Source organism: Gymnogyps californianus, chromosome 1, assembly GCF_018139145.2.
Source record: "Gymnogyps californianus isolate 813 chromosome 1, ASM1813914v2, whole genome shotgun sequence".
NCBI classification, from domain to species: domain Eukaryota; kingdom Metazoa; phylum Chordata; class Aves; order Accipitriformes; family Cathartidae; genus Gymnogyps; species Gymnogyps californianus.
In genome coordinates this window covers 201222850-201246986 of record NC_059471.1, presented here as the reverse complement: position 1 = coordinate 201246986, position 24137 = coordinate 201222850, and the positions used below count along the sequence as shown (strand labels likewise).

Here is a 24137-nt window from a genome sequence, read left to right as displayed (position 1 = left end):
CAGTTTCCAATATTGCAGTTCTGGGGTTTTTTTGCTTTTAATTTTTTTTTTTTAAGCCACTTATCTTGAATTTCTGGCTATGGAAGAATTTTCTTTATTATGTGATAATAGAATGAATTCTTGGGCTTAAAATCAGAATCTTAGGTTATTAGCAGAAAAAAAGAATGATGATCTAATTTAAGTACCTATGTAATATTGTTTTGTGAGTGAATGTAAGAGAGAGCAAAATAAACAATTTTGCCAACAGCTACTGCAAATTGACTTTGAAAGTTAAAATGCTGCTTTCAGACAGATTTCTTTAATCCTGTCCCATTCTCCCCTGTGTTTTTCAAGAACTTATATAATGTTGGAGGAGTGAGAAGAAAGGAGGATTAGTATATATTAATACCAAACCAAATTCCTTTCAGTTCCCTCTTTCTTGCTCATGTCATGTAATTAAAGAAATGTAAACCTTTATTATATTCAGGTAGGATAACAATCCAATGCATAAAATATCCTGTTTAATAATTATTATTTTAAATGAAAATTTCCTGCGTACAGACTACACAGTCTTCCTACTTCATCTGCAAAAATAGTCTTTGTCTTTCTTAATCTACCCTCAGCAGTATTTCTGTACTTTTCTTTGTCTGTTCAGCAATCTCAATCCAGTTTTATGTGCCTCCATCCCTGTCGTAGTTTAACCCCAGCCAGCAGCCAAGCACCACACAGCTGCTCCCTCACCTCTCCCCGCTCCCAGTGGGGTGGGGAGAAGAATCAGGAAAGAAGGTAAAACTCGTGGGTTGAGAAAAGAACTGTTTAATAACTAAAGTAAAATATAATACTAACAATAATAATAATGAAATATAATAATAATAATTGTAATGAAAAGGAATATAACAAAAAAAAAGAAGAGGGGGAAAAAAACGGAAAAAACCCCAGTGGTGCACAATGCAATTGCTCACCACACGCTGACTGATGCCAGAGCTGCGATCCGCGCCTCCCGGCCAACTCCCCCCTGTTTATATACTGGGCATGACGTTCCATGGTATGGAATACCCCTTTGGCTAGTTCAGGTCAGCTGCCCCGGCTCTGCTCCCTCCCAGCTTCTTGCACACCTGCTTGCTGGCAGAGCATGGGAAACTGAAAAGTCCTTGGCTTAAGATAAGCGCTACTTAGCAACAACTAAAACATCAGCATGTTATCAACATTGTTCTCACACTAAATCCAAAACCCAGCACTGTACCAGCTACTAAGATGAAAATTAACTCTATCCCAGCCGAAACCAGGACAATCCTGTAACCATCATTTTCCTTCTTCCCTACTTTCCTGTTTGATTGCAAATGCTCAGGCTGGTGCTGTGCTCTTCAGTTACCTGTTCTTTGAAATAGATCTAAACACAGTTCATAGTTCACCAGGTAATGGTGAACTGAGCTGGTTCTTACTATGCCAGAAAGCCTTCACCAGTGACAGCACATACTTCAGAGTGGGCTTCTGGAAAATGTGTTGATGTTTACTTGTACAGACTGTTGATTTAGTCTTAAACACAGTTTGTTTTCATTGGACATTACTACCCTGTTTCCCTTCCAAATTTGAAGAAAGGTTGTCGCTTTTATGAGATTATGTTGTGTATTCCAAAATAATAGAAACTTTCCATGTATGATTAAAGGCTATTGCTTGAAAGGACCTTTTAAAAATTAATGTTAAAAGTGAGAAACTGGTTGCAGTTCAGTGCTGAGAAATAATAGACCACAAGTACTGTTTCTGTACTTAATTTTAAAAATTTTTAAGTTTTTTTTCTCATTTTAGAGATGGAAATGTTATAAAAGATTATCAAAGGCTGAATTTAAAAAAATACTGCATGTTCAGTAAATTTATTTATACAATAAAGTAGGAAGAGGGTTGTTGTCTTAGAATTGGCTTTCTGCATTTTTTAGAGTTGTGTTTGATTATTTAAATATTGCCACAATAGTATCTGATACGATAAGTGGTAACAGCACTTTGCTTACAAGTATGTCTTCTTGAGATACCATTTTATGCTTTTATATATGTTAACTTTCCATCCCAAGAGAAATGCCAACATTAAAGTAAAAGACGTGAATTTTTCAGGAGGATGGTAGTGAGTACATGATTCTGTAAAACTCTAATATTGTAAATTGGACTTTACTTTGCTTTTTGTGATTAAGACAAACTCTAGAGAGAAGTCTAGTTAAAATTACCATATGCTTTGTCTGTCCTGGGATTTTACAATGTTATTCAAGTCCTGTTATTCAAGCAGAGTGTTTTCCTAGAGTACAAAAAATATCACAGGATTTTATAATCAGAATCTTTCTTTTCTGGTTCCAAAATTAACTAATTCCTATTTTCAGTTCCAACTGCACTTCTAAACTTAAAACTTCCCTGCAAATAATTGGCATTATCTCTTTTCTTGACTCTTACTGATTTGGTGGACAGTGTGATGTGTAGTTTCTGTAGCTGCTAACATGGTGTTTGTACCAACCCCGTGTAGTACACTATGCACTTCTATCAGTCAAGGGTAGAGGAGGAGGAAAAGGAGGAGGAGGAGAATATTTTTCCTTCTTCACTTGTGATAGCAGTGAGGTTACTATATTGCACTGTTGCAAATGTTATGTGGAATGTTTTAAATACTGTGCTCTTCTAGGTTAAATAGCAATAAAATAGATATTTTATCATGTTATGTTTTACATAAGAAGTTGTTTCAGTTCACTTTACTTGAGCAGAACACTGTTTTTCGAAAGAGTAAACTGCAGTTTTGAAATGAGCAGTAGAGAATATGAAAAAAAATTTGCTATACTTTTAAAGCATTATGATTAGATCTTATAAATTATTTAGATATCAGCATTTAAGTATCCCTGCATTTGTCAGATTATGTAGCTTAATTTTATAATTATTATTTTTAAATGTTATTTTAATGAGTTTTTACGTAGCATTAGTTCACAGTCATCACATTGATAATTAAATATCATATTTTTTTTTCAGTTCTCAGTGGTATAGAAAATAACATCTAAGATTAATTTGATAGTACGAGAAAACTCAGTGAAGTCTTAAAAGTAGGATGACAAAGTTTTCTAAACTCTTAGGTATACTTATAAAATCTTAATTTCTAGGGGGAGTTTTATAAAGTGACTGAATCTGCTGACTTGAGCTAGAACAGAAAGCTGCAGATCTGAATACAGATTTGAGTTGTAAATGTTTTGTGTTACAATGAGTAGATTTTTTTCTTTAGTAAAAGCCTCTAATTCAGTCAAATATAGACCAAGTTGTATATTTTAAAAGGGCTTAATAATTTTCTGTAGCAGAATTTATAATGAAAAAGCTACTAGTAGTAGTAGAGCTTGCTCTTAATAACAGAGATGAAGCATATGTTCACCCCACAATGTTGAGCTAGACAGTACAGTATTTCATGCCAGTTATAAGCTAATGGATAACATCAGAAATGGAAAACATCTGTAAGGAATGAATTTAAATATGAGAAGTGGATGCATACCTCACCTTAATTCCTGTTACAGGTAATAGCTATGAATAGGTTTGGCATACATGAAATGCAAACATGTTTGTGATACAAAGAGAGAGAGATTTAGCTGACATTTGTAGCTAGTAGTGAATGCCATAAAAATACAGTTGGGGTATATGGTGATCAAAAAGTATTATTTGTGTATTGAAAGAATGATATATTTTTATTTTTTCTAGTCTGAACCAGAGGGTTTTTCTCACTTCCACTTGTACGTCTGTGCTGCCTTTCTTGTCAGGTGGAGGAAAGAGATCCTGGAAGAGAGAGATTTTCAAGTAAGTGAAGGGGATATTTTTCAAGCACAGGGTGGTATTTATTAAATTTAGCTTCCTAGCATTACTTGGGGATGAATTTATGACAAAATAGTAGCAGTTGCAGCAAGACGGATGGTCTCTGACTGTTTGTTAGAGTTGCTCCAAAACTGTTAGACCTGAAGTGATGGACTATAAGCAGTAGGAGATGCATTTTCTTTGTCCACTCTGGAAAAAAAATGCTGTTTTAACTGAGACAGACTTTGAGAAGATGATTTCTGGAGATGCTGCTACAAGTAGAGCCTTGGTATTTCACAGAGATTTTCTGAAAAGGTAACTGGATCTTTTTTTTAATCTTAAATGCATCACTGGCGTTATTTATTTATAATTTCTCATCTGTATAATATAACAGCACACTCTAACAAGGTGATGTTCATTCTTTCAAAAAAGCTAGGCAAACAGCCTTTTAAAATAAGGAGCCTGTTTTTCAGTAGGAAATAAAAGGACTGTAAGAGTATTTACTTCGGGTCCCTACATTTCAAAACCTTACATTTTTCCAGCAAAGAGCATATCAGGGAGTTGTTTGGAATGGGATTTGAATATGGTAAATAGGCAAATCATTTGCATACCCCTGTAGAAGTTCAGTTATATTTGTGAACTGGTGACAGTTCACTTTCATAGAAATATTTTTCTATTGAATTTTACCCTATGATACACATGCAATGCCTGAAAGGCATTGAAGTCCTGTTTACAGGCTGACTGTAAACAAACCATGCTGCAAAGCCCCCACCATTGCCTGCCCCAGGGAAATGGCCCGTTACCAGCTTATTTTCTCTCCATCTGACTGAACTCTGTTGCTCTTTACAAATGAACCATTGTGTAAATTTGTGTATCGCTTCAATCTATTTTATCTTTCTTCATAAAATGATTTATTCAGAGCACTTTAACTGTCGTTGCCTATCTTTGCAATAAATAAATGCCTAAGGGCACAACATAACAACTTTAATTTATACTACCTGCTAACACTGTCAGATTTTCTCAGTTTATGGTATTTTGTCAAAAACAACTTTAATGTTGGCAGCCATGCCTCTCAACTACAGTTGTTCACTGTTAATCCTTCCTATTAAATTTTTCCTGTTGATTTCCTGCACCAAAGTTCATAATTTTCCCTCTCTACCGAATCTATTAGAACTATGTTTAAAGTAAATAATAATCCCAAGGTATAGTACTATGCAGATTTGTTTTGTTCTCCTTACATATGTTCAGATTTGTTTACTTATTTAATAATTAAGGTATTTCTTTATGGTTTCATTTCTTTATAGGCTATGTAAACTAGACTATAAAGTACATAAATCAGGAACACACTGGAACACATTTATCAGACTGCTTTAGCTTACTTAAAACAGAAATTCAATTAGTAATTTTGAGGATCTGTAGACTAGTGCTAGTTTTATCACTATCATATGTTATCACTAAAAGGTTTGGCCTTCTTTATTGTGTAACATGACCTTTTAAAATGACTAAACTAAAGTGTTATCAATTCTCCAAATGATACTTCTCTCCCACAGGGAGAAGAATAAAATCCATTATTCTTCCGCTTTGTTAATAATAGCTGTAGACCATTGCCTAGTCTTCGAAGTAGTAGCTCAAGTAATAGGCATTTAGACTACATGGGACAATTGGGAAGTTCAGTATGTGCTGTTGGAGTACTCTGATTGCATTGAATTCACATTATTGAGAGGTCATAGCTATAGTACATTTTGTACTGAAATTTTTTGTTCTGTAAACTGTATCAAGAATCATCAAAACATGCATCCAGTTGTTTCTCTTGCACATAGTGTGTGTTGTATTTGTTTTTCTGCATATGGCAGACATAAGGGAAGTCTCTCCTAATTGTCAGTGAGAGGGCCTGATTCTTTAGTACTAGCTGTGAAAACTGATGCTCTTCTTTTACATGTCTTTTTGACCTCTTTCAGTAGAATTGAAAACCTCACAGAATTTTAAGGCAGAATAATTTCCCCAAAACATCAGGTGTGGTGATATGCCAAATGAGACACTGAGCAGGTTTTGAATCAAAGACCAGTTTTAAAGGACTTGGTTATGCAATACTTTTTTCTTATTATTTGATGAAGTATATTATCAGTAATGTTAGACAGGACAATGTTAGAAAATAATCTTTGCTCTTAAGGTATTTGTTTCCATTCTCTTAAGTATGTCTTGCTGCAATGTAAGCAATCAGTAAAAGTATGACATTTATTCTTCCTCATATGAACAGATTAATTAATAGACTTATATACCAAATGTTCAGCCCTCCATGATAATAGTGCCTTATTACAGACAGCATGTGTGTGTGTGGTTCTTGTTTTGGGGATGGTTTTGTGTATTGTTGTGTAGCACAGAAACAAATTTTGCAATGAAAGGATTTAGGCTGGCTGGACTAATATTGCGGAGTGATACAGCCTGAAGTGGTGAGGCACTGGAACAGGTTGCCCAGAGAGGTTGTGGATGCCCCATCCCTGGAAGTGTTCAAGGCCAGGCTGGATGGGGCTTTGAGCACCCTGGTCTAGCGGAAGGTGTCCCTGCCCATGGCAGGGGGTTTGGAACTAGATGATCTTTAAGGTCCCTTCCAACCCAAACCATAGTAAGGTTCTGTGAAAACTACTTGGTATTTGGTTTACATCTGTAGAATTAAATATTATGGTATCAACGGAAATAAGTTTTGATGAGGGAAATAGAGGAAGAAATAAATGTTCCAACTCAGGCCTCCAAATGTTCAAATAATCATGTGTATATATTATATGTATATATTCTAGATATACATGTATATAAATAAACAGCTATATATAAACTTGTAACACAAGCATCTGCAACACAACTTGCAACTCAAAACTGTGTTGATGCTAATCCCATATTTTTCATGTTTGAAAGAATGTAACAAAATAATTTTCTCACTGTAAGATGATAATCAAGTCACGATAGAAGTTGTCTTCATTTTAATCTGTTTGAACAAGTTATTGTTCTCACTGCCGTCTATTTGGTCAAGTATAAGATATCAATGTAGACCTCCTGTGAAACATGAGATTTGCAGATTAACATAAGTTTTAGCAACAGACAAGTGAGGAGAAAGGTGATGCTTTATATGTAAATCTAGAGCAATTTACAACATTATTTGTAGAAGTTGTCCCATGTTTCTGCCTTATGAAAACTGGGACCTCTTGACTTTCCACAGATTATTCCATGCCACTTGTCCATTCCATGTCCTTATAAATTGTTCCTGTCTGACTACAGTAAAATACAATACACTAGAATGTGTATGGGACATTCAGAGAATGAAGGACAACTATTTCAAACTGCAGTGTCCCAAGAGAAAACATTTGATTTTTAAGAAGCTGGGGAGGGGGGAAATGTCAAATGTTTTTGTTTTGCTAGGAGCTGATAGTTGCTTACATTTTGTCCTGCTTTATAAGGGTATCAGTAACCTTTCTATTAAGCTTTGATCCCATTTTGAAATTTGCTATGTAATGCAATGAGCTATGCAATGCAATGCTATGTAATGAGGGCAAAAATTTTTACATGCAACTTTCGAATTGCCCAGGGTCCCTTTTTGATAGCAGTGAAACTATACTGCTATGTTTTCAGGTAGACATTTTAAATATTTCATGCCCATGTATAATACAAAAATTAATATTATGGAAAAGAATGATAGTGTTTTAGTTATAGTTAGAGCTTGTTATTCTCTCATGGTTCTCAATTCTAGAGAGAGTCCGCTTTACCTACATAGGATGATCCACAAACCCAGGTACGGAAAGCTAGTTGGGTACCTCTGTAGCTCTATTCATACTTCACATTAGCGGTTTTTACTTCACATGTGGGGGAACAGAGAACACAATGGGCAGACAGTAAATGGAAGACCTTTTAATTCTGGCTCAGATTTTCCTTTGTAACTGATATGATGTTTTATAGCATCAAACGGGTCATTCTTGGCTTATGATATTTCTGTTGATGGTATAACTGTTCTGTGTTAATTCACTGGTTCCATACTAGTGTCAGATTAAAAAAAGAAAAAAAGCAGTAAGTTTAATATAGATAAAAACACAATGTTTTTTTTAATGTGATAAAGTATGACTTGCGATGTGAATGCAAAATGTGAAATTTGTTTAATTTCTACTATCTAAGCTTAAGTAATTAAAGATGCAAGTAATGAAGACCTTTCTATTCATCAGCATGTCTTAGACTTTGACTTATTGTTATTCATTTTCCTAACTACAGCCATAATTCCAAAATTCTCCTGAATTCTTGAGAGGTGTGAATGGTTGATGCTGTTAAGTGATAAAATATTCAAGCATGATTCTGAGCATATTTAGAATTAAAATATTAATAGAAAATATGGCTGAATTTAATGGTGTCATGTACAAGATATCTCAAAGATTTGTAAGGAAACAGGACTTCAGGGGCTAGATTCAGCTGTCAAACAATATAAGCTGATAGTAATGTTCAACTGATACTGGTTTAGCTGTTAGATATTAGAGATTTAGTCCAAATTTTCAGTTTAAGTAAGTTATCATTTTGTTGACATAGCTGAGCTATGAAAATATATTCAATATGTTGTGGTCAGGAATCTGTCTTGCAGATTTTTTCCTCTTCATGATTCTAAGATACAGGCTTTTCTGTCTGTCTAACAGACATTTTCACCCATGCTGTCATCAACTCACATCTTTATTACTGCAATGTCCTTTTCTTTGGCTTTGACAAATGCATTTTTGCTTCATTTATATTCACCCAGACTGCAAAGAAGCTGTAAAGATCATTTTTCAGTCCATCATTTTTTCTTGCTCTGCATCTTCTTTAGCTCCCTTTCCTTTATAACACCAAGGAAAACTTAGACGCTTTCTCATTCAAGGCCTTTAATGGACTAATACTGACACCTTACATGTCATCTCATATTCAGTGTTGAGATGCTGACTGCCAGTTTATCAGCCAGTGATGACAGCCTCATAACGCACTTGAGCTTGCAAGAAGGTATCTGTGCTACCTCCCAGGTTGACCGTCTTACATAAATGGAGCACCTAATGCAGATATTCGGTTACTTTCCTCTAAATGCTTATGTAAGTTCTGTTTTTCTGCAATACCCAGAATAGATTTGACAGGTAGGCTTGAGTCTGTTAATAGCACTTACAGCCACATTGACTAGTTTTATGTTGCTTCTTTTTACTTTTCGATGAATTTGTTACCTCTTGTTTTATACTTGAGCCACGAAATCTTCGGGGTGGTGACTGTCCTTTATTCTGATTTATATAATCTTTAAAATAATGATTCCTTAATCATTATTTGACATAAACACTAGGGATTAAGCCTTATTGACCTCATGACCAAAATGAGTGTGTGCACAATTGTCTGTCCTATTAAAATTTACATAAATGCTCTTGATTTTTTTTCAAATGTTTAATTATGGTGAAGTATTACAAGCTAACGTTAGTTCAAATGATAATGTGAACCACCATCTTCCTACATCATATGATCAATAAAATTTTAAGGAAATTAAGTTTATTGTTATTACTTATGTAAATGTTTATGCCTTATGAAGTTGTTGTCAGGTTTATTCTTAGATTAAATCTTAGGTTTTGTATATGTTAGTTTTAAGATGGATGCCTGTTTCAGAGGATAGTGAAACATTTCACAGTGCCTGCATTTGAACGAAAGTCAGATACAGGGTGACTTTGAAGTGCATCTTTGGCTTAGTGATGGAGTAAGCACCTTTGGTTTGGTTTACCTTTCCTTCCCTCTTTACTAATCACTTAATTAGAATCAGTACAGGGTTAGAAGGTTCACTGCTGCCTGCCACTCTTCCTAAATCTCAGCTCACTTGAATACTTTGCCCCCTTCTTTCAAATAAAAGTAGAGAAGGCCCAAGTTAATATCTTCTGATTTATGGTAAGAATACACTACTGATACTTCAAGTCTCATTTAGCACATGAGTTTGCCCTTTTAGTCTTTTTCCTCACATTTGTCAGCATTTTTGGGGTGTGAAGCCAATTGTATCTACCTGTTGTCTGTTTTCTGCCTATTAGATTCCAAAGTTGCTGAAGCTTTATGTTATTCCCTGAAATAGAGGAATAGTGCTCTATTTTTATGAGTGAACCCTTGGCATCTAAAGGTTACTGGCCTGTGTTACTTCAGGCTTAATGTCAAATTTAGAAAAAAAAGGCAGATTATCTTTCTTGCAGAGGATTTCACACCTATATTAAATGATATTAATATTCAGCAAGAAAGTCTGAAATAATCAGAACAGTTCAAAAACAGAGCTGTTGAAAATGCTTGTTTTTCTTCCCTGGAAATGTTTTCTAGGAACATATGGGTGATCAGCAGCATATTGTCTCCTTATTTCATTCTTGGACTTGTCTGCCAGTTTTCTTCATTACAGTATTACAGATTTTGTATACAATCACAAATGAGTCTGTAACTTTCATTTATCAGCACTTGGACTGTTACATTTATTATGGGTGTATTTTTAATTTGACTTTTCACATGAATTAACATTTCTATTAAAGTAGATTCTTGTATGTAAGCTAAAATCACTTGAAAGAGAAGGTTTTAAACAAAGACAAATCTGATTCTGTACACCTGTCAGAATGTGTATTTACTACAGCTACACAAGTTAAATAATGTAACTTTGCACCCTAAAAATGGGATTAGTAGATGGTTATGGAGGTGACTGAATAACAAGATGCTTGGAAGACAAATTCAATTCATACTGCTGTCTGCATGAGTAACAGGCTTTAGTTTAAAAAGTTTAATATTAATATCCTTCCTAGGGATTATCTACTATAGAAACATGTCGTATATCAGAAACGTGATTTTATACCATCTATTTATGCTCAACTACAGTAATACAGGTTTCCTTAATCTTTTGTGATCTTGTTCCTAGTTTATGATGTGAGTTTTTAAATAGTTACTTTTTCTGCATTAAAGTACAGGAGTTCTCACTTCATATGATACAGGGTGTAACTAATAAATATATTTTTAATTTAGCTTCTTGGTGCGTACTGTGCTAGAAATGTAGTTCCCATTGCTACTGCAGTAAAAATAAATGTTTCTCAATTAAAAAAAAAAAAGGTAATGTTTCTGAACAGATTAGTTTTCTGAACAGAGGAGTGTTTACCCCTCTTCTCTGTAAGCTCTATGATTAGATGGTTTTGTGGTTCTGGATCCTGCGCCCTCACCCTTCCGTGTATGGAAGCTAACAGGGTCTTTTCTGTGAATGTACTAAAACCTGTAAAGAGTTAAGGACTGTGAACATGGAATCTTTCTAACTTTAAAGAGCTTGACTACTAACATTGCTGTGATTTTATTCCCTGCTGTGAGCACTTTTGGAAGACATTCAATATATTGTCATGTGTTGCAAGAAACAGGAGGCTCTGCTGTTTTAGACTTTGAACATCATAGCTAGCAATCTAAAGAGGTTGCTCCTTAATCTCTGAGTACTGGTGGTAGACGACTGGGAGTTAGCACTGTTGAATCATTTATATTCAGAAGAGCCAACTTACAATAATAAAATTACTGACATTATTTTTGCATGCAGAGAGCTTAATCAACAGAAAATGAGGTGACTGGTAAAAGTTGTATCTAAATACAGTCTTACGGGGAAAAAAAATGAGGCGTCCGTTGGTCTCGACTTCAGCTATTACAGTCTCAATTTAACTGCTCTGTTAGCAGGCCTACTCAACTTAGTCAAAAGCTTCTGCATCTTTTGATTATCATGAATATCTTGACTTGATCTCCACGTGTGAGTATATTGTAAATTAAACGCAGAGACATTTTATCGTACAGTCTTAGAAATACAAGTTTTGTCCCGCAGAAATTATTATCACAGAATTTTAATATTAAACTAAAATATAACTGATAGACTGTACATCATCCTTCTTTTAACTTTGAGAAACTAGTGGTGCTTGCCTTGTACCAGGAGGAGGAGTTGCCCTCTGTCTAGAAAGTTACTGGAAGATTCTGACCAGTTTATATAGTACATTACAAATGTATGAAAAGTAAGAGGCATGAAAAAGGAAATAAAACTCCTAACACTACCCTTTCTTATCTCTGAAGCTTCAGTGTGGCTTTCTGTGATCCTTTTTCTTCTGATGAGACTCTAGGCCTATTTTTCCTATTTTATGCATTGTTTTTCCCCAAAAGCTTGGCTTTAAATGTGCAAAGCCGAGAACAGAAATCATTAAAAAACCCCAAACGAACAAACAAACCCCACCCCACTTTTGATTTATATTTTATTCAGCTAGCAATGTGCATATTTTTATACCTAAATTCACCTCTTTTTCTTTCTTTTGGTTGAATTTATAGGCCAAGAGTTCATAGTAATAATACATTACTCATGTCTGACTTTTTAAAAATAATATTTAACTTGCCTCCAGTAATACAGATAAGTTTTGGGTTCTGTATCTGAATTAGAAGTCTGCACATCTGTTTCTGTTGCCCTCTTTCCATCTAGCTCCCTCTCCCAGGAGTCATAGTCGCTCCTTAAAATATTTGGAACAGTTGTACATAGTAAAATTGCAAGTTATAGTACAATGATATTGAATTGCAAGTAGCTTGAATATATATATTTGCTACTGAAACTCAGAAGTTACTCTGTGCTATGAACTGGTCTAATATTATCAGATAAATCACAGGAGTCAGTGAAAACTAAGCCTTGCTCTCTTGAAAGCAATTGAGCAAAGATAACAGTCCTTGGGTAGTAGATTTAGCTGCTTATGGAAAGAGGTAAATACCTAATTACTGCAGCCATGACTTACCTTGGGAGATCTGTCTAGTTTTTAGCAGACCATTCTTCTTCTGCTCTAGAGAATATTGTTTTAAAAAAAAAATGATTTATACTGAAATAGGACTGCCAAAACAGAAAGAAGTTTTTAAAATCCCTGCTGAAGGAGACTAGCTCTACAGGGCCAGCATACTGTATCAGTAGGACTTCTCTTCTTGGGAATGCAGCATGAAAAGTAGAAAGGTGAAACCTTGGTGATAAGAAACAGGACAAGGGTCTTCATGTTTTGATATTGATATAAGTAGAATAAATATATTTTCTTAATTTTTTTCATCTTTTATAAATATTTGTAACTGTACTCTTTATTATGAGCATTGAGATTTAGTAGCTTTATTTTCATTTTTACCCTAACCTGTTTTAAGTGTAATTTCGAGGCACATGGCTTTTACCAAGTCATTTATTACTCAGGAGTTTGACAAATCTGAAAATCAGGTAGTGGGACATAGTAACAAGTGCCTTCTTCCCCAGCTCATTAGTTGAGAACATCTAAAAGGGAACAAGGTACATCACTGTAAAAGCTGCAGTGGCTGTTTCTAGAGGAAGGAAATGTGTAAGAGGTAAGAAGAATACAGAGAATTATTTTCCAGTGATTGCCAGCTACTTTTTTCTTGCAAGTAGGTGGGGAGTATGCTTGAAAAGCAAGGGTCTTAAGAAATCTTATGTCACTCATCAGAACAATTTGGAGATAAATTTTGACTCATTACACACAAGCGTGAGTGTGTAATACTTTTACATTTGTTTATTAAAAAAAAATCTTCAAGAAGGGATATAATAATTTATGATCCTGAATACTCTGGTTTTGCCTCCATGTAAATGTTCAGGCCATTTGAAAAATTGCATTTAGGCAGTGTTTTTCTTCAGTTAGTTCCAAATTAAGTTACTATTTGAATAGTTTGCTTTTGTGATAGTCAGGGAATATGTTGCAATTTTAGATGATGCATCAAATTAAAAAGTTCGGATGTAAGCACTGAAAGTGCAGTTTTGTGCTTAGATTTCATGTACAATATATGGCAATTCATTAACTTCTACCCCTTCTTTCATGCAGAACAAAGTCTTTGACAACAGATGTAGTGTATTTGACAGCTGAGGTCGTAATACTATATATTAGTAGGACAGAGTTGTAACTGTAATGTTTTTCTGTGTTCTTCAAAAAGAACAAAGCGACTATATGACAAAATTAGAAACCATTTGTATTTACTAAATCAATTATATGCGACATTAGCTAATATTTGTCTTCCTTATTTTTCAAATATTAATCTTTTAAGTAACAAAAAAAGTTAACCAGGTGCATAGTTTGGTACAAATATTATATGTAGATATGATTCATGTTACAGAGACCAGTTAGATTGAAAATGGGTTACATTATGTAGTTAGGCTTAAGGTTTAATGAAATAAAGCCAATCTGTGAGCTAGGTCTAAATTAGAAATAAAGTAACTTTAAATTACATTTGTAGTCAGTGGAAAGACATGAGTGTGAATCAGTCTCTTCTGATCTCACCGTACCTTCTTCAAGTATTTATTTCACTCTATTGATTACAAAGGATCATGGCATTGGCAGAAATTAGAATTAATCTGTTAAATGCCTACATTTAGTGGTCTGAATATTGAATATTCTTTGAAGACTTCCTTGAAGATTTGAATGTCCTTTTGCAAGCCCAAATATTATTTCCTGTACTGACTGTTACCAGAGACGTTGTCAGTAAGGAGGAGGGAGGGAAGCTCTTAAGCATCCAGGAGCAAATCCAGTGGAGACTGCTAAATAGAGGGAAAGAGATACTGAACATAATTCCACTTGTAAAACTTGCTGTTGTGTGGAGAAGAACTGTGGAGCATAGTGTTTATACAATTCATATTGTTTGAAAGATACCTGTAAATTCTGAACATTTTCATGGGAAAGAAAAGATATATGTTTCTTTAGCATGCATTCATTCTTCGGGGCAGAGTTACTTGACTATGAGAGAGTCCTGAGCACTCTCCCTTTGTGTGCAGCTCTATTTTTTAATATTATTATTATTTGAGTTTAAGGAATTTAGTATTATAGCTTTGAATACAGTATGGTTTTAGTGGAAAACATATCCATTTGGTAGTAATAGGAAGATGATTTTCAAATGTACAAACAATAAGATGCCTAGTTTTTACTTCTGAACATGTTAATTTTAACTCTTGTTTAGTAATGAATTTTATCCCTTTACTGTAACTGAGTGAACCCTAGAGTGCATTTTTATTTTGCTTATAGTTATTCTGTAAAATCATACTATGCGTTCTATATACTCTTGCCAATAATTGATTTAATGTGTTTTATTGATTTGTTTTAAACCTTTCCATTACTACCTGTTTTGTATAGTGACTAATTAGCAGAGCAACCTAAAAAAGGGCATTATCAACGTATCACTTGGTCCCTGACTATCTACCGTAGTAGTCTCTTCAGAATCAGAGTTTCTTGAAGAAGGAAATATAAAGCATTACAAAAAACAGAGGACATGGAGAGTTACCTGAATGTAGAACTTTAGAGATCGTTCCAGTAACAATGGCATAGTAGTAATTTCTTTCTCAAACTCTGGGTACCATAAAAACTGTAGGATCCTAACACTTTAATCTTGTAAAGCTGACTACCTAGTGTTACATATCTGCAAAGTTCCACAGTTTACCAAAATCTTTATTTCATTATACTCCCTGAAAATTGCATATTTCGAATGTGATTAGATTGATCCCATTAACCTTACAGTGTCATTGGTCAGCTTTTCCTATTTGCCCCAGGAATTAATTCTCTATTTTTTAATGGAAATTGCTTGGTGAAATTTGTGCTAGATGAAGTGCTTTTTTTCTCTGTTGTTTTCGTTGATGCTGTTATTTTAATTGCAGGAAAATGTTTAATATGGCTCTATGTCCCTTGATTTTTTTTGTTGAAGATTGTCCTTGCAGAATGAACTGACACCCAATAAATAGGCCGAGATGTACCAACACAAATGAATAGCAAATGCAGCTTTTGGAGTGAATGAGACTGGCCTGGACTGAATGTAGTGTAACTGTTGTTTTAAAGGTTTCTTTATGAACAGTGTTATAGAAACTCTAGGTTTTGGGTCCATATATTCTGATGAGTTCCTAAAGCATTCACACACAAGATATTTAATGATGGATAACAACATTTTCCTGAGGTGAAGAACAGTACTTGGAGGGTTTTTTTCCCAAGTCTGTATATTCTGAAAATCGAGAAAGGACAAAATGTTGCTGTGGTTAACTGATGCTAGATTTTGTAGCATCTTGTGCTGTTGTTGTTGGAGTAAACTACAAAGCAGAAATGATGCAAATGTGACTCACTGGACCTATGGCAATCATATCAAGTGATCTCTCCAGTTACTTTACCAGTATTTATAGTGAGAAACTTTATAAGTTTCTGTCTTGGTCACTATATCTAACTTTAATCTATGCTGAATTATACTTCTCAATGAAAGACTCAAAAGTGATTACAAAAAGTAAAATGCAATTCTATAATAGTTATTTTACAACAGTGTAATAGAAATTGCAGGTAACTTACTGTCATCCAGCTGTTTGAGATCAGAAAATAATTTTACAATGCTGTTTCTAATGTGTTACATGTTTTATTGTTGGTTGGTTTTTTGTTTTAAAACAGAACTATAGATGTATTGTTACAACTGATGGCACCCATATGTATTTTATGTTTCTCCACATTATCAGGATATTACACAGGGTGATGAAAGGTTTTTTTAAAAACCCCAAAAACTAATAAAGTTTTTTCCAAGATACAGAGGATCCAGTTTTGTTCTGTTCAACTATAGAACATACAGAGCAAAATTTGCTTTAGCAAATCTGTAGTGTTGAGAAAAATGCATATCATTAATGCTACTAGTGTGCAAACAGCACAATGAATCCAAATTTATGAAAATGTAATACTGCCCTAGAATTCATAAATCATGAGCTTAATCAAAGTCAAGTTGGTCGGAAACTTCCCCCCCCGCCCTCCCCCCCCCCCAACTCTTTAAGAGATAATCAGACCCGAAGATGAAAAAAAAGCTGTTTAGGGACAGAGGACTCTTGACAGTCTCTGACAAATCTAGTCATTGTGTCAATAAGCTTATTTAAATAACTTTTGCTAAGCTTTTAAAAATATGGTTTTGGCACAATTTTGTGCCAAAATTCTCACATTTAAGTGAGAAGCTGGAATGATTAAATAGTTCTGATTGCATCTAAAAATCACATTGTATGTCATAATTGAAATACATTTCTATTTTGCTTGTTCTAGAAAAAAGAATGAGATTAAAAGTATATACATAAAATACAATGGGTATGAAGAATATAATTTGTCTAATAAGCCTTTGGGAAAGATGCAAGAATAAGGACTGATTTTTGTTCACTTATCCATAAAGTAGTTCCTTGATAATCCTCCAGGTCTTTGGACGGCTTTAAGTGAACCAGAATAATAATTCAGTTTTGACTTCAGTTGAGTTATTTGACAAATTCAGCTCACCTTTTTTAGTAAATGCTACTGTCGAAGAGTTAAATTGTACACGGAGAGAAAAAAGGCATAGTCTTTTGAATATTTTGAGTAGGACCTCAGGGATCCAGAGGCACGCTGCTGTTACATAAATACAATCATACTTCTTTTCAAAGCATATTCACTTGGGCACATTAAGAATCAATAAAATATAAGTTCAATAAATAGGCTTCAAAACCAAAAACGTTTTTCAAATTTGCAGAGCAATTCAAGTATAATTTGCAGAGCATTTTACCAAGATGTGAAGGTTTTACTCTTTCCATTTTATAGTTGAGATTAACACATATCATTGTTAATATTGCATAATAAGATCCTGGCAGAAAATGAGATGAAAGAGCTGAGCTGAGGTTTTTACATCCATATTCTGGTATCATCCCTGTTTTTAAAAAATGCTGTTTCATTCTGGATATGCTGTTCTTAACTGATCTTAAGTGAGTATCAAAACCAGATAAGACTTTCTACCAACAGAAAATGAAATTACAACCATAAATTTTAGGACTGGCAAAACTTCAAAGGTATCAAATCTCCCTTCATGTTAAAAAAACCAACGAACCAAACAAAAAAAACCCTCAACAAAACCCAGCCAAAAACATCCAAAGCAGAAAAGGCTGTCTATGCTATCTATTTGGTAAACAAAAAAACTCTGTGCTTTTTAATGTATTAATCTATATACCTTCCAACTATGATTTGTGCATTGAAACAGCACATAATGGGTAACTTTCCATGACGTTTGAATTATCACCTTTTAACAGAACAGTACACTTCTTGGAACTGGAGAGGATTTTTGATTCTTGCAAATTCCATTGGATGTTCTTATCAGTCCAGATTTCATTTTTGCTACATTACAATCATGCTGTATCTTGAACGGTTTCATCATAATTCTTTCTTTCTCAGAGTAAACATTGAATTTGTCTTAATTGCAGAATTATCATATTTTGTCTTCAGTAAAGTTGCCTGTCTTAACAATTCAAGCCTTAGGTTAAAAATATCTACATAATAGAGGACATTTACTGTAGAAAAGCAATGCCAGACTATCAGTGTGTCAACAAATTATACTGAAACTAATTCAGCTAAAAGTGATGTGGTGAATACCAACGGAATTGAGGAAGCTGACCAAGAGAAAATGACTAATGCTGGAAACATGAAACTGGAAGGTGTTTTAGCATTTACTTTGTAATGCCCATTTCTGCAGACATAATGGGGAGAGAATTAGACACAGAATAAATATAGATTTAACTTAAGGAAAAATGACATGATCTAAAAATACGTTAAGTAATTCAACGGATATCACAAAATTGAACAGATTGGAAAATATCCCAGTTTATTTCAGAGCAACTAAAGTCCAGATATTCAGCAAAAGAAATTCAGTATCCAAAATTATACTCTCAAATGAAATGACTGAATTTATTTGAAGATTTGATCAAAATTAGAAATTCAAATATAAAGTTATTTGATAGGAGGTTTCTTCAGGTGGACAATGCACAGTATTGTTTAGTGGTTGGAATAAGGACCAATTGGAAAGTGAGATTGAGGTCTTACTCTAATTCACAGTATTTTTATGGGCAAATCTCTTAAGTTTCAGGTCTGTTTTGAAAGGTGACCACATATTAATGACACCTTTTTATTCAGATGATTGTATATAGTCAATCATTGTTTTCACAGAAGAAGATAAAAAGTTCATCTCTGACTCAAAATATCTGAGAACTCAGTTGAATTCTGTGCTTTCTCATTACTGACGTCACTTACTGCATTAAAAAAACTACTTAAGAGTATAAGGGATTCCAAAGATGATAGTAGGACTCTACACTGAACACAATGTGCCTTCCATCTCTTAACTAGCTTATATCTGTGAAACCTAAAGTACAAGAAAAGTTTTAAAAAATCAGTCCATAGTGTTTGGGCTTGCTTTCATTGGGTAGGTTTTAATCTACAGTTGGTTACTAAAATTAACTCATGTTGTGAATGTAAAAGAGTTTCCTGCTAGCTAACTGCCCAGTCCTTTAAATGAAATGATAAAATGTAGTGCAAAAATAAGATTTACATTACTTGCATGATTTTCACACATAGCTACCTAAAGGATGCATGTCTCAGTCTGTTTTGCATAAAAGCAGTGGCACTATCATACAGCATTCCAGATTACTGCTGTATTCACTTGTGTGTATTGGTAATATTTCTGGAAGCTTATACTAAATTGTATAATAATTTTTCATAGTGTGTGGTAAGAGCATTTTTACCCTGGATACAAGGAGGAGACAGAGGAGAAGAGACCGTCTGATTGTCAAAATCATTGCAAGAGCAGCTGCAGTTAGAAGACTAGCTGAAAGTAGCTGTTGCTATGCGTCTAAACTGCAGATGGGTCATGTTTGTAGCTGATGCTCTCATGAGCTTTACTGTGTCTTCTTTCTTGGCCCATTCACTCTGAATTAAAAGCATAATCATACTCAAGGCAAGGATTTGGATGCTTTGCTAGGAGTCAAATTAGGTACTAGACTAAGATGTACCAGTTTCAAAACGTTTTATAGTTTTAACAATTTCTTTTAGTTTTTCAAGTTATATATCATATATGTCTTACATAGGTGACATCTATGACTGTTTTCTTTAGAAATGTTCTGAGCCAATGTCGTGGTTCAACCCCAGCCAGCAACTCAGCACCACGCAGCCGCTTCCCCCTCCCCCCTCCCAGTGGGGTGGGGAGGAGGATCGGGAAAAAAAAGTAAAACTCGTGGGTTGAGATAAGAACAGTTTAATGACGAAAGTAAAATAAAATATACTACTACTAATAATAATAATTGTAATGAAAAGGAATATAACAAAAAAAAGAGAAATAAAACCCAAGAAAAGACGAGTGATGCACAGTTGCTCACCACCTGCTGACCGATGCCCCAGCAGCGATCTGCCCCTCCCAGCCAACTTCTCCCAGTTTATATACTGGGCATGACGTTCCATGGTATGGAATACCCCTCTGGCTAGTTCAGGTCAGCTGCCCCGGCTCTGCTCCCTCCCAGCTTCTTGCACACCTGCTTGCTGGCAGAGCATGGGAAACTGAAAAATCCTTGACTTGGGATAAGCACTACTTAGCAACAACTAAAACATCAGTGTGTTATCAGCATCATTCTCACACTAAATCCAAAACCCAGCACTGTACCAGCTACTAAGAAGAAAATTAACTCTATCCCAGCCAAAACCAGGACAACCACCCATTTAACATCAGATCAGGTATTAAAATCTAGAGACTTTGAAGTTTTGGCTTTTCAGATAAAATCTTGTCAGTAATCCAGAGGGTGAAATTATAGAAGGGAATGATTAATTATCTTTTCCTGCTGTTCAGGTTCCTAGGAATCTTTTTCAAATCATTTGATTATAGTTGCTAAATAGAGTTGCAGAAGATGTACCATAAGAAGCACTAGAAAAATCCAAACCACAGAATTCTTGAGGATATAAAGGGCACAGCTAAAGATAGTCTCTTTGGATCAAAGGAAAATAACTGTTACAGTCTCAACTTAACTGCTGTCCTCATGTGATTAACAGCTAAACGTTTCATTTGGCAAAACATGCCTGTATGTTTGTTTAATCATTGAAATAGAGTTCTGTGTGATTGTATCTGAAACTTGTCATGCTTCTTTATCACTAGAATTAATTTCACATAAAGTATAGACTTTATATATTTTAATACAGGCAAGCAAGTGTTGTTTCTTCTTGACATGTAGTTCATCATCTGCTCTGGCTCTGACCATAATGCAGTCTCCCATCATAAAGTAGTGTGATACCAGCATAAATATAATGTAATAACAGCATGATTTAACAGCATGAATCAGCAGCGGACTGTTGTGGCTTTCCAAATCTGTACTGCAACTTCGCTATCTCAACAGAAGGTTAGAAAGTAAATGAGGTAGCATTAGGGTTGGAGTGGTTCCAGTCATCATAAGTAGACTGACTTCATGCTTCGCTGGGGCTGCAAGGATGCTGTCGCGTCCTACTTCAGTCTTGCTGAGCATGTTATCATTTCCCTTGTGGCAGCGTGATCGCTTACCAATAAGTGATACTGTGTAGGTCATGAATGTGAAACTATAATGAAAGAATTTGACATTTTATTACATTTATTTATGTTTTCTTTACTTTTCAGAAAGAAATCCACTCCAGTTGAAGTTATTTTGGATATTTTTAGCTATTTCGATAGTCTTAGATACTTATTTTTGCTTCCCTGAAGATTTTGAATACGCAGTTACTTTTTGTTAATGTATCTACCACTTATAGCTTATCAGAACTCTTCTTAGTGATGGATTTGTTCTCTTCATGAGTAGGCATCGTCGTACACTCGAGAGTGCTATCCAAAGGCTTTTCCTAATTTTCAGGAAGACTGCAAATAGGGAAGCTCCAAGGTATCAGCAGATAATACTGTAAAGAGACTGCGGTTTTCTAGTGACCACAGTGTATCCAGCTAACAATAATAATAAGTTATTAATATCATCTGCAAAAATAGCTTTATCTTTATTTTCCTTTATGGTTTTTAATGGCAAGCTTGTAACATGTAAGTTCTTCCTGTATCTGTGACAATTTTTGTTTATCTATCTCAGAAGACTCTGTGGGAAGAAAATAATATTGTTAGGTTCATGAAGACAATAAATATATAGTTTTAATTATAAGTATTAAATTATATCAGCTTTACTGAGTATTTTTCTAATAATTATTATTTATTTAGTTACATATCTAATTTTCTTACTGTCAGTTAAGAAGAACATACAAAACTTTTTTTTCCCCAATGTCATTCCTAACGGCTTCATTTCTATCTTTATTCCTGAAAAGTGAATCTACATTAGATAACAGACAAGACAGTCAAACTGCATTTTATTCTTTGGTGATACTACATATTTGGTTGATAGATGTAAATATGCAAGATAATGATTTCATATTGTGTATTTTTTTTTTACTTTTAAATAGCATTTAGCAGTATCAACAGAAACATAATATGACATCCTACCAGGAGGATTAAAAAAATATTTTTAGTTAATCATGTTCAAGAGGAGGTTTGTCTAGTGAGCTTCTGTGGGAGTCAGTAATTGGCATGATGCTATTCAGCATTTCCACTAATAAAATAGCGGGTAATAAAAATCTGTGGATGACACAGATTTACCATTCTGACAAAGTGAGGAGAACACAGCAGTTGCATAAACCTGTCTTGAATCACTTGTTCAGTTGACCTCTTCAGGCAAGCTGTGTTTTGATGTAGTCAAATGAAAAATTTTTGCAAATACAGGATAAGTAGAATAGGTCATGTCTCTGGAGTGAGAGACTGTAGCCTGGGATGCATGGCTTCTGAAGAGATCCTAGGGGGCATTGCTGACAGTTCTCTCAATATGAGCTCCCAGAATGATGCTGTGGCACATGAGAGTAATTGGGTCCTTAAATTAATGAACATAAGTGCTTGTTTTGCCTTTTGGTGGGGTTTTTTTTGGTAATACTGCATCCAGTTCTGATGTCTGAAGTCAAAGACATAGACAGGGCTCAGAGAGGATGACTGAAGTGCTCGAAATATTTAGTTTTTCAAAAAGAAAACCAATAGGTGAATTAATATGAGAAATTTGATAGGAAAAACGTCCTAAGACACTAACAAAATAAGTAATGAATTTGTGCAGCTCTTAAGGATTTCAAATTGATGTTTTTCCTGAAAGAAAAAAAAAAAAGTTTAGGTTTAGTTCCTATTATCTACACAAGAGGTCAGACCAAGATAAGGAATGATCTTCCCAGGCGTTAACATCTATGACTCTAGGAATCAGCCCCAAATTTGTGTTGTGTATCTGACAAATAATACTCCCACTGACATACATGGTTGCTATTGTGTATAGATACAGAAAACATCTGAAGTTCTCACAGTTGTTGAAACAGTTAGACAATGAATTAGCCTTAGAGTACAATTTTGAAATGGCAGTCGTCATTTCTAAAACATGTATAATGTTTTTGCCTTCACACAATTACCTCTTAAACATTTTGATATCTAGTAATTTTTAGTTATCCTTACTAAGAAGCACGCAGTGTTAGAACCATATTGCCTTTGTAAAATACAAGTCTAAAATTGTGCATCTCTGTAAAGCCTAGCTGCAGAGAAAAGCACTATGTTGTTTAAAAAGGCTTCAATAGTTTTGAGTAATCACTGCTTTTTTTCATTATTATTTTTTAATTTTTGTCAGCATGTCCAATAACATAACTGAACTCTAGAAACAAGTTCATTTTGTTCTGCCAACAAGTTGTGTCCTTCCTTATCTTGGAAGCCTATATGAAGTAACAGGAAATATATGTATGTTTTCTGTTCAGAGCTTTACAGCTCTAAGGATGCTGAGACGGAACTCCATACAGGTCCAGCAATATGTTTTGCGGGCTGGGAGGAACACCTTGCAAAACTGGGGTTCCCTCTCATCTGCACGTGTTGTCAATAGTCGTGTTTGGTCTGACTCCTGCTAAAGGAAGGGAAGGTTGTGATGCAGGGTGTGTATAATCTGGAAAGATTTCCTGTAAGCCTTGCTTTATGGCTTGTATTTTACAGAGATGCTGTTACTATCCAAGTTTTAAATCAAATTTTCCACACAATGAAAATCTGATTTTATTGTCCTGTAAGTTTCCAGAAAAAGCACTTTCTGATTACTGTAAGGTATTTTTCTCTGATCAGCCAATGTTTGTTTTTATTTTCAGTAAATGCAACAAAGGGATCTCTGTGTTTTCTCCATTTCAATATAAAAAGGATTTTCATGAACAAAGAAAAACTCTTGTTCTTCCTGAGCAATTTCAGTGACCTGCTAAACTAAATGCACTGGCAGGGCTTCCATTTTGTTAGTAATTCACAGCTGTCACTGGAGACATCTCTCTACAAAGAAAACTGTTTTCTTTCCATGTTTATTTCTTCAGCAGAAACTGCTGCATAACAATGTCAATTATTGGCCTTATCAGTGTGTAACCCTGGAGAAGACTAAAATCACAGGAGCCTGTACACTTGGCTACCAAACTCAATCAAAACTACTGATAAGAGAACAAAGAGAAACTAAAAGCTTT

The 24137-nt window shown here is 34.6% G+C and overlaps 1 protein-coding gene across 4 annotated transcripts in view; it reads left to right on the top strand.

The window, feature by feature from the left end:
• TBC1D22A (TBC1 domain family member 22A) overlaps positions 1–24137 on the top strand; it is a 202458-nt gene that overhangs the window by 158993 nt on the left and 19328 nt on the right. For all 4 annotated transcript variants that reach the window (XM_050914810.1, XM_050914805.1, XM_050914797.1 and 1 more), the window contains one exon: positions 3688–3783. In XM_050914810.1, coding sequence (XP_050770767.1) covers positions 3688–3783 — 96 coding nt within the window. The remainder of the gene's footprint in view (positions 1–3687; positions 3784–24137) is intronic.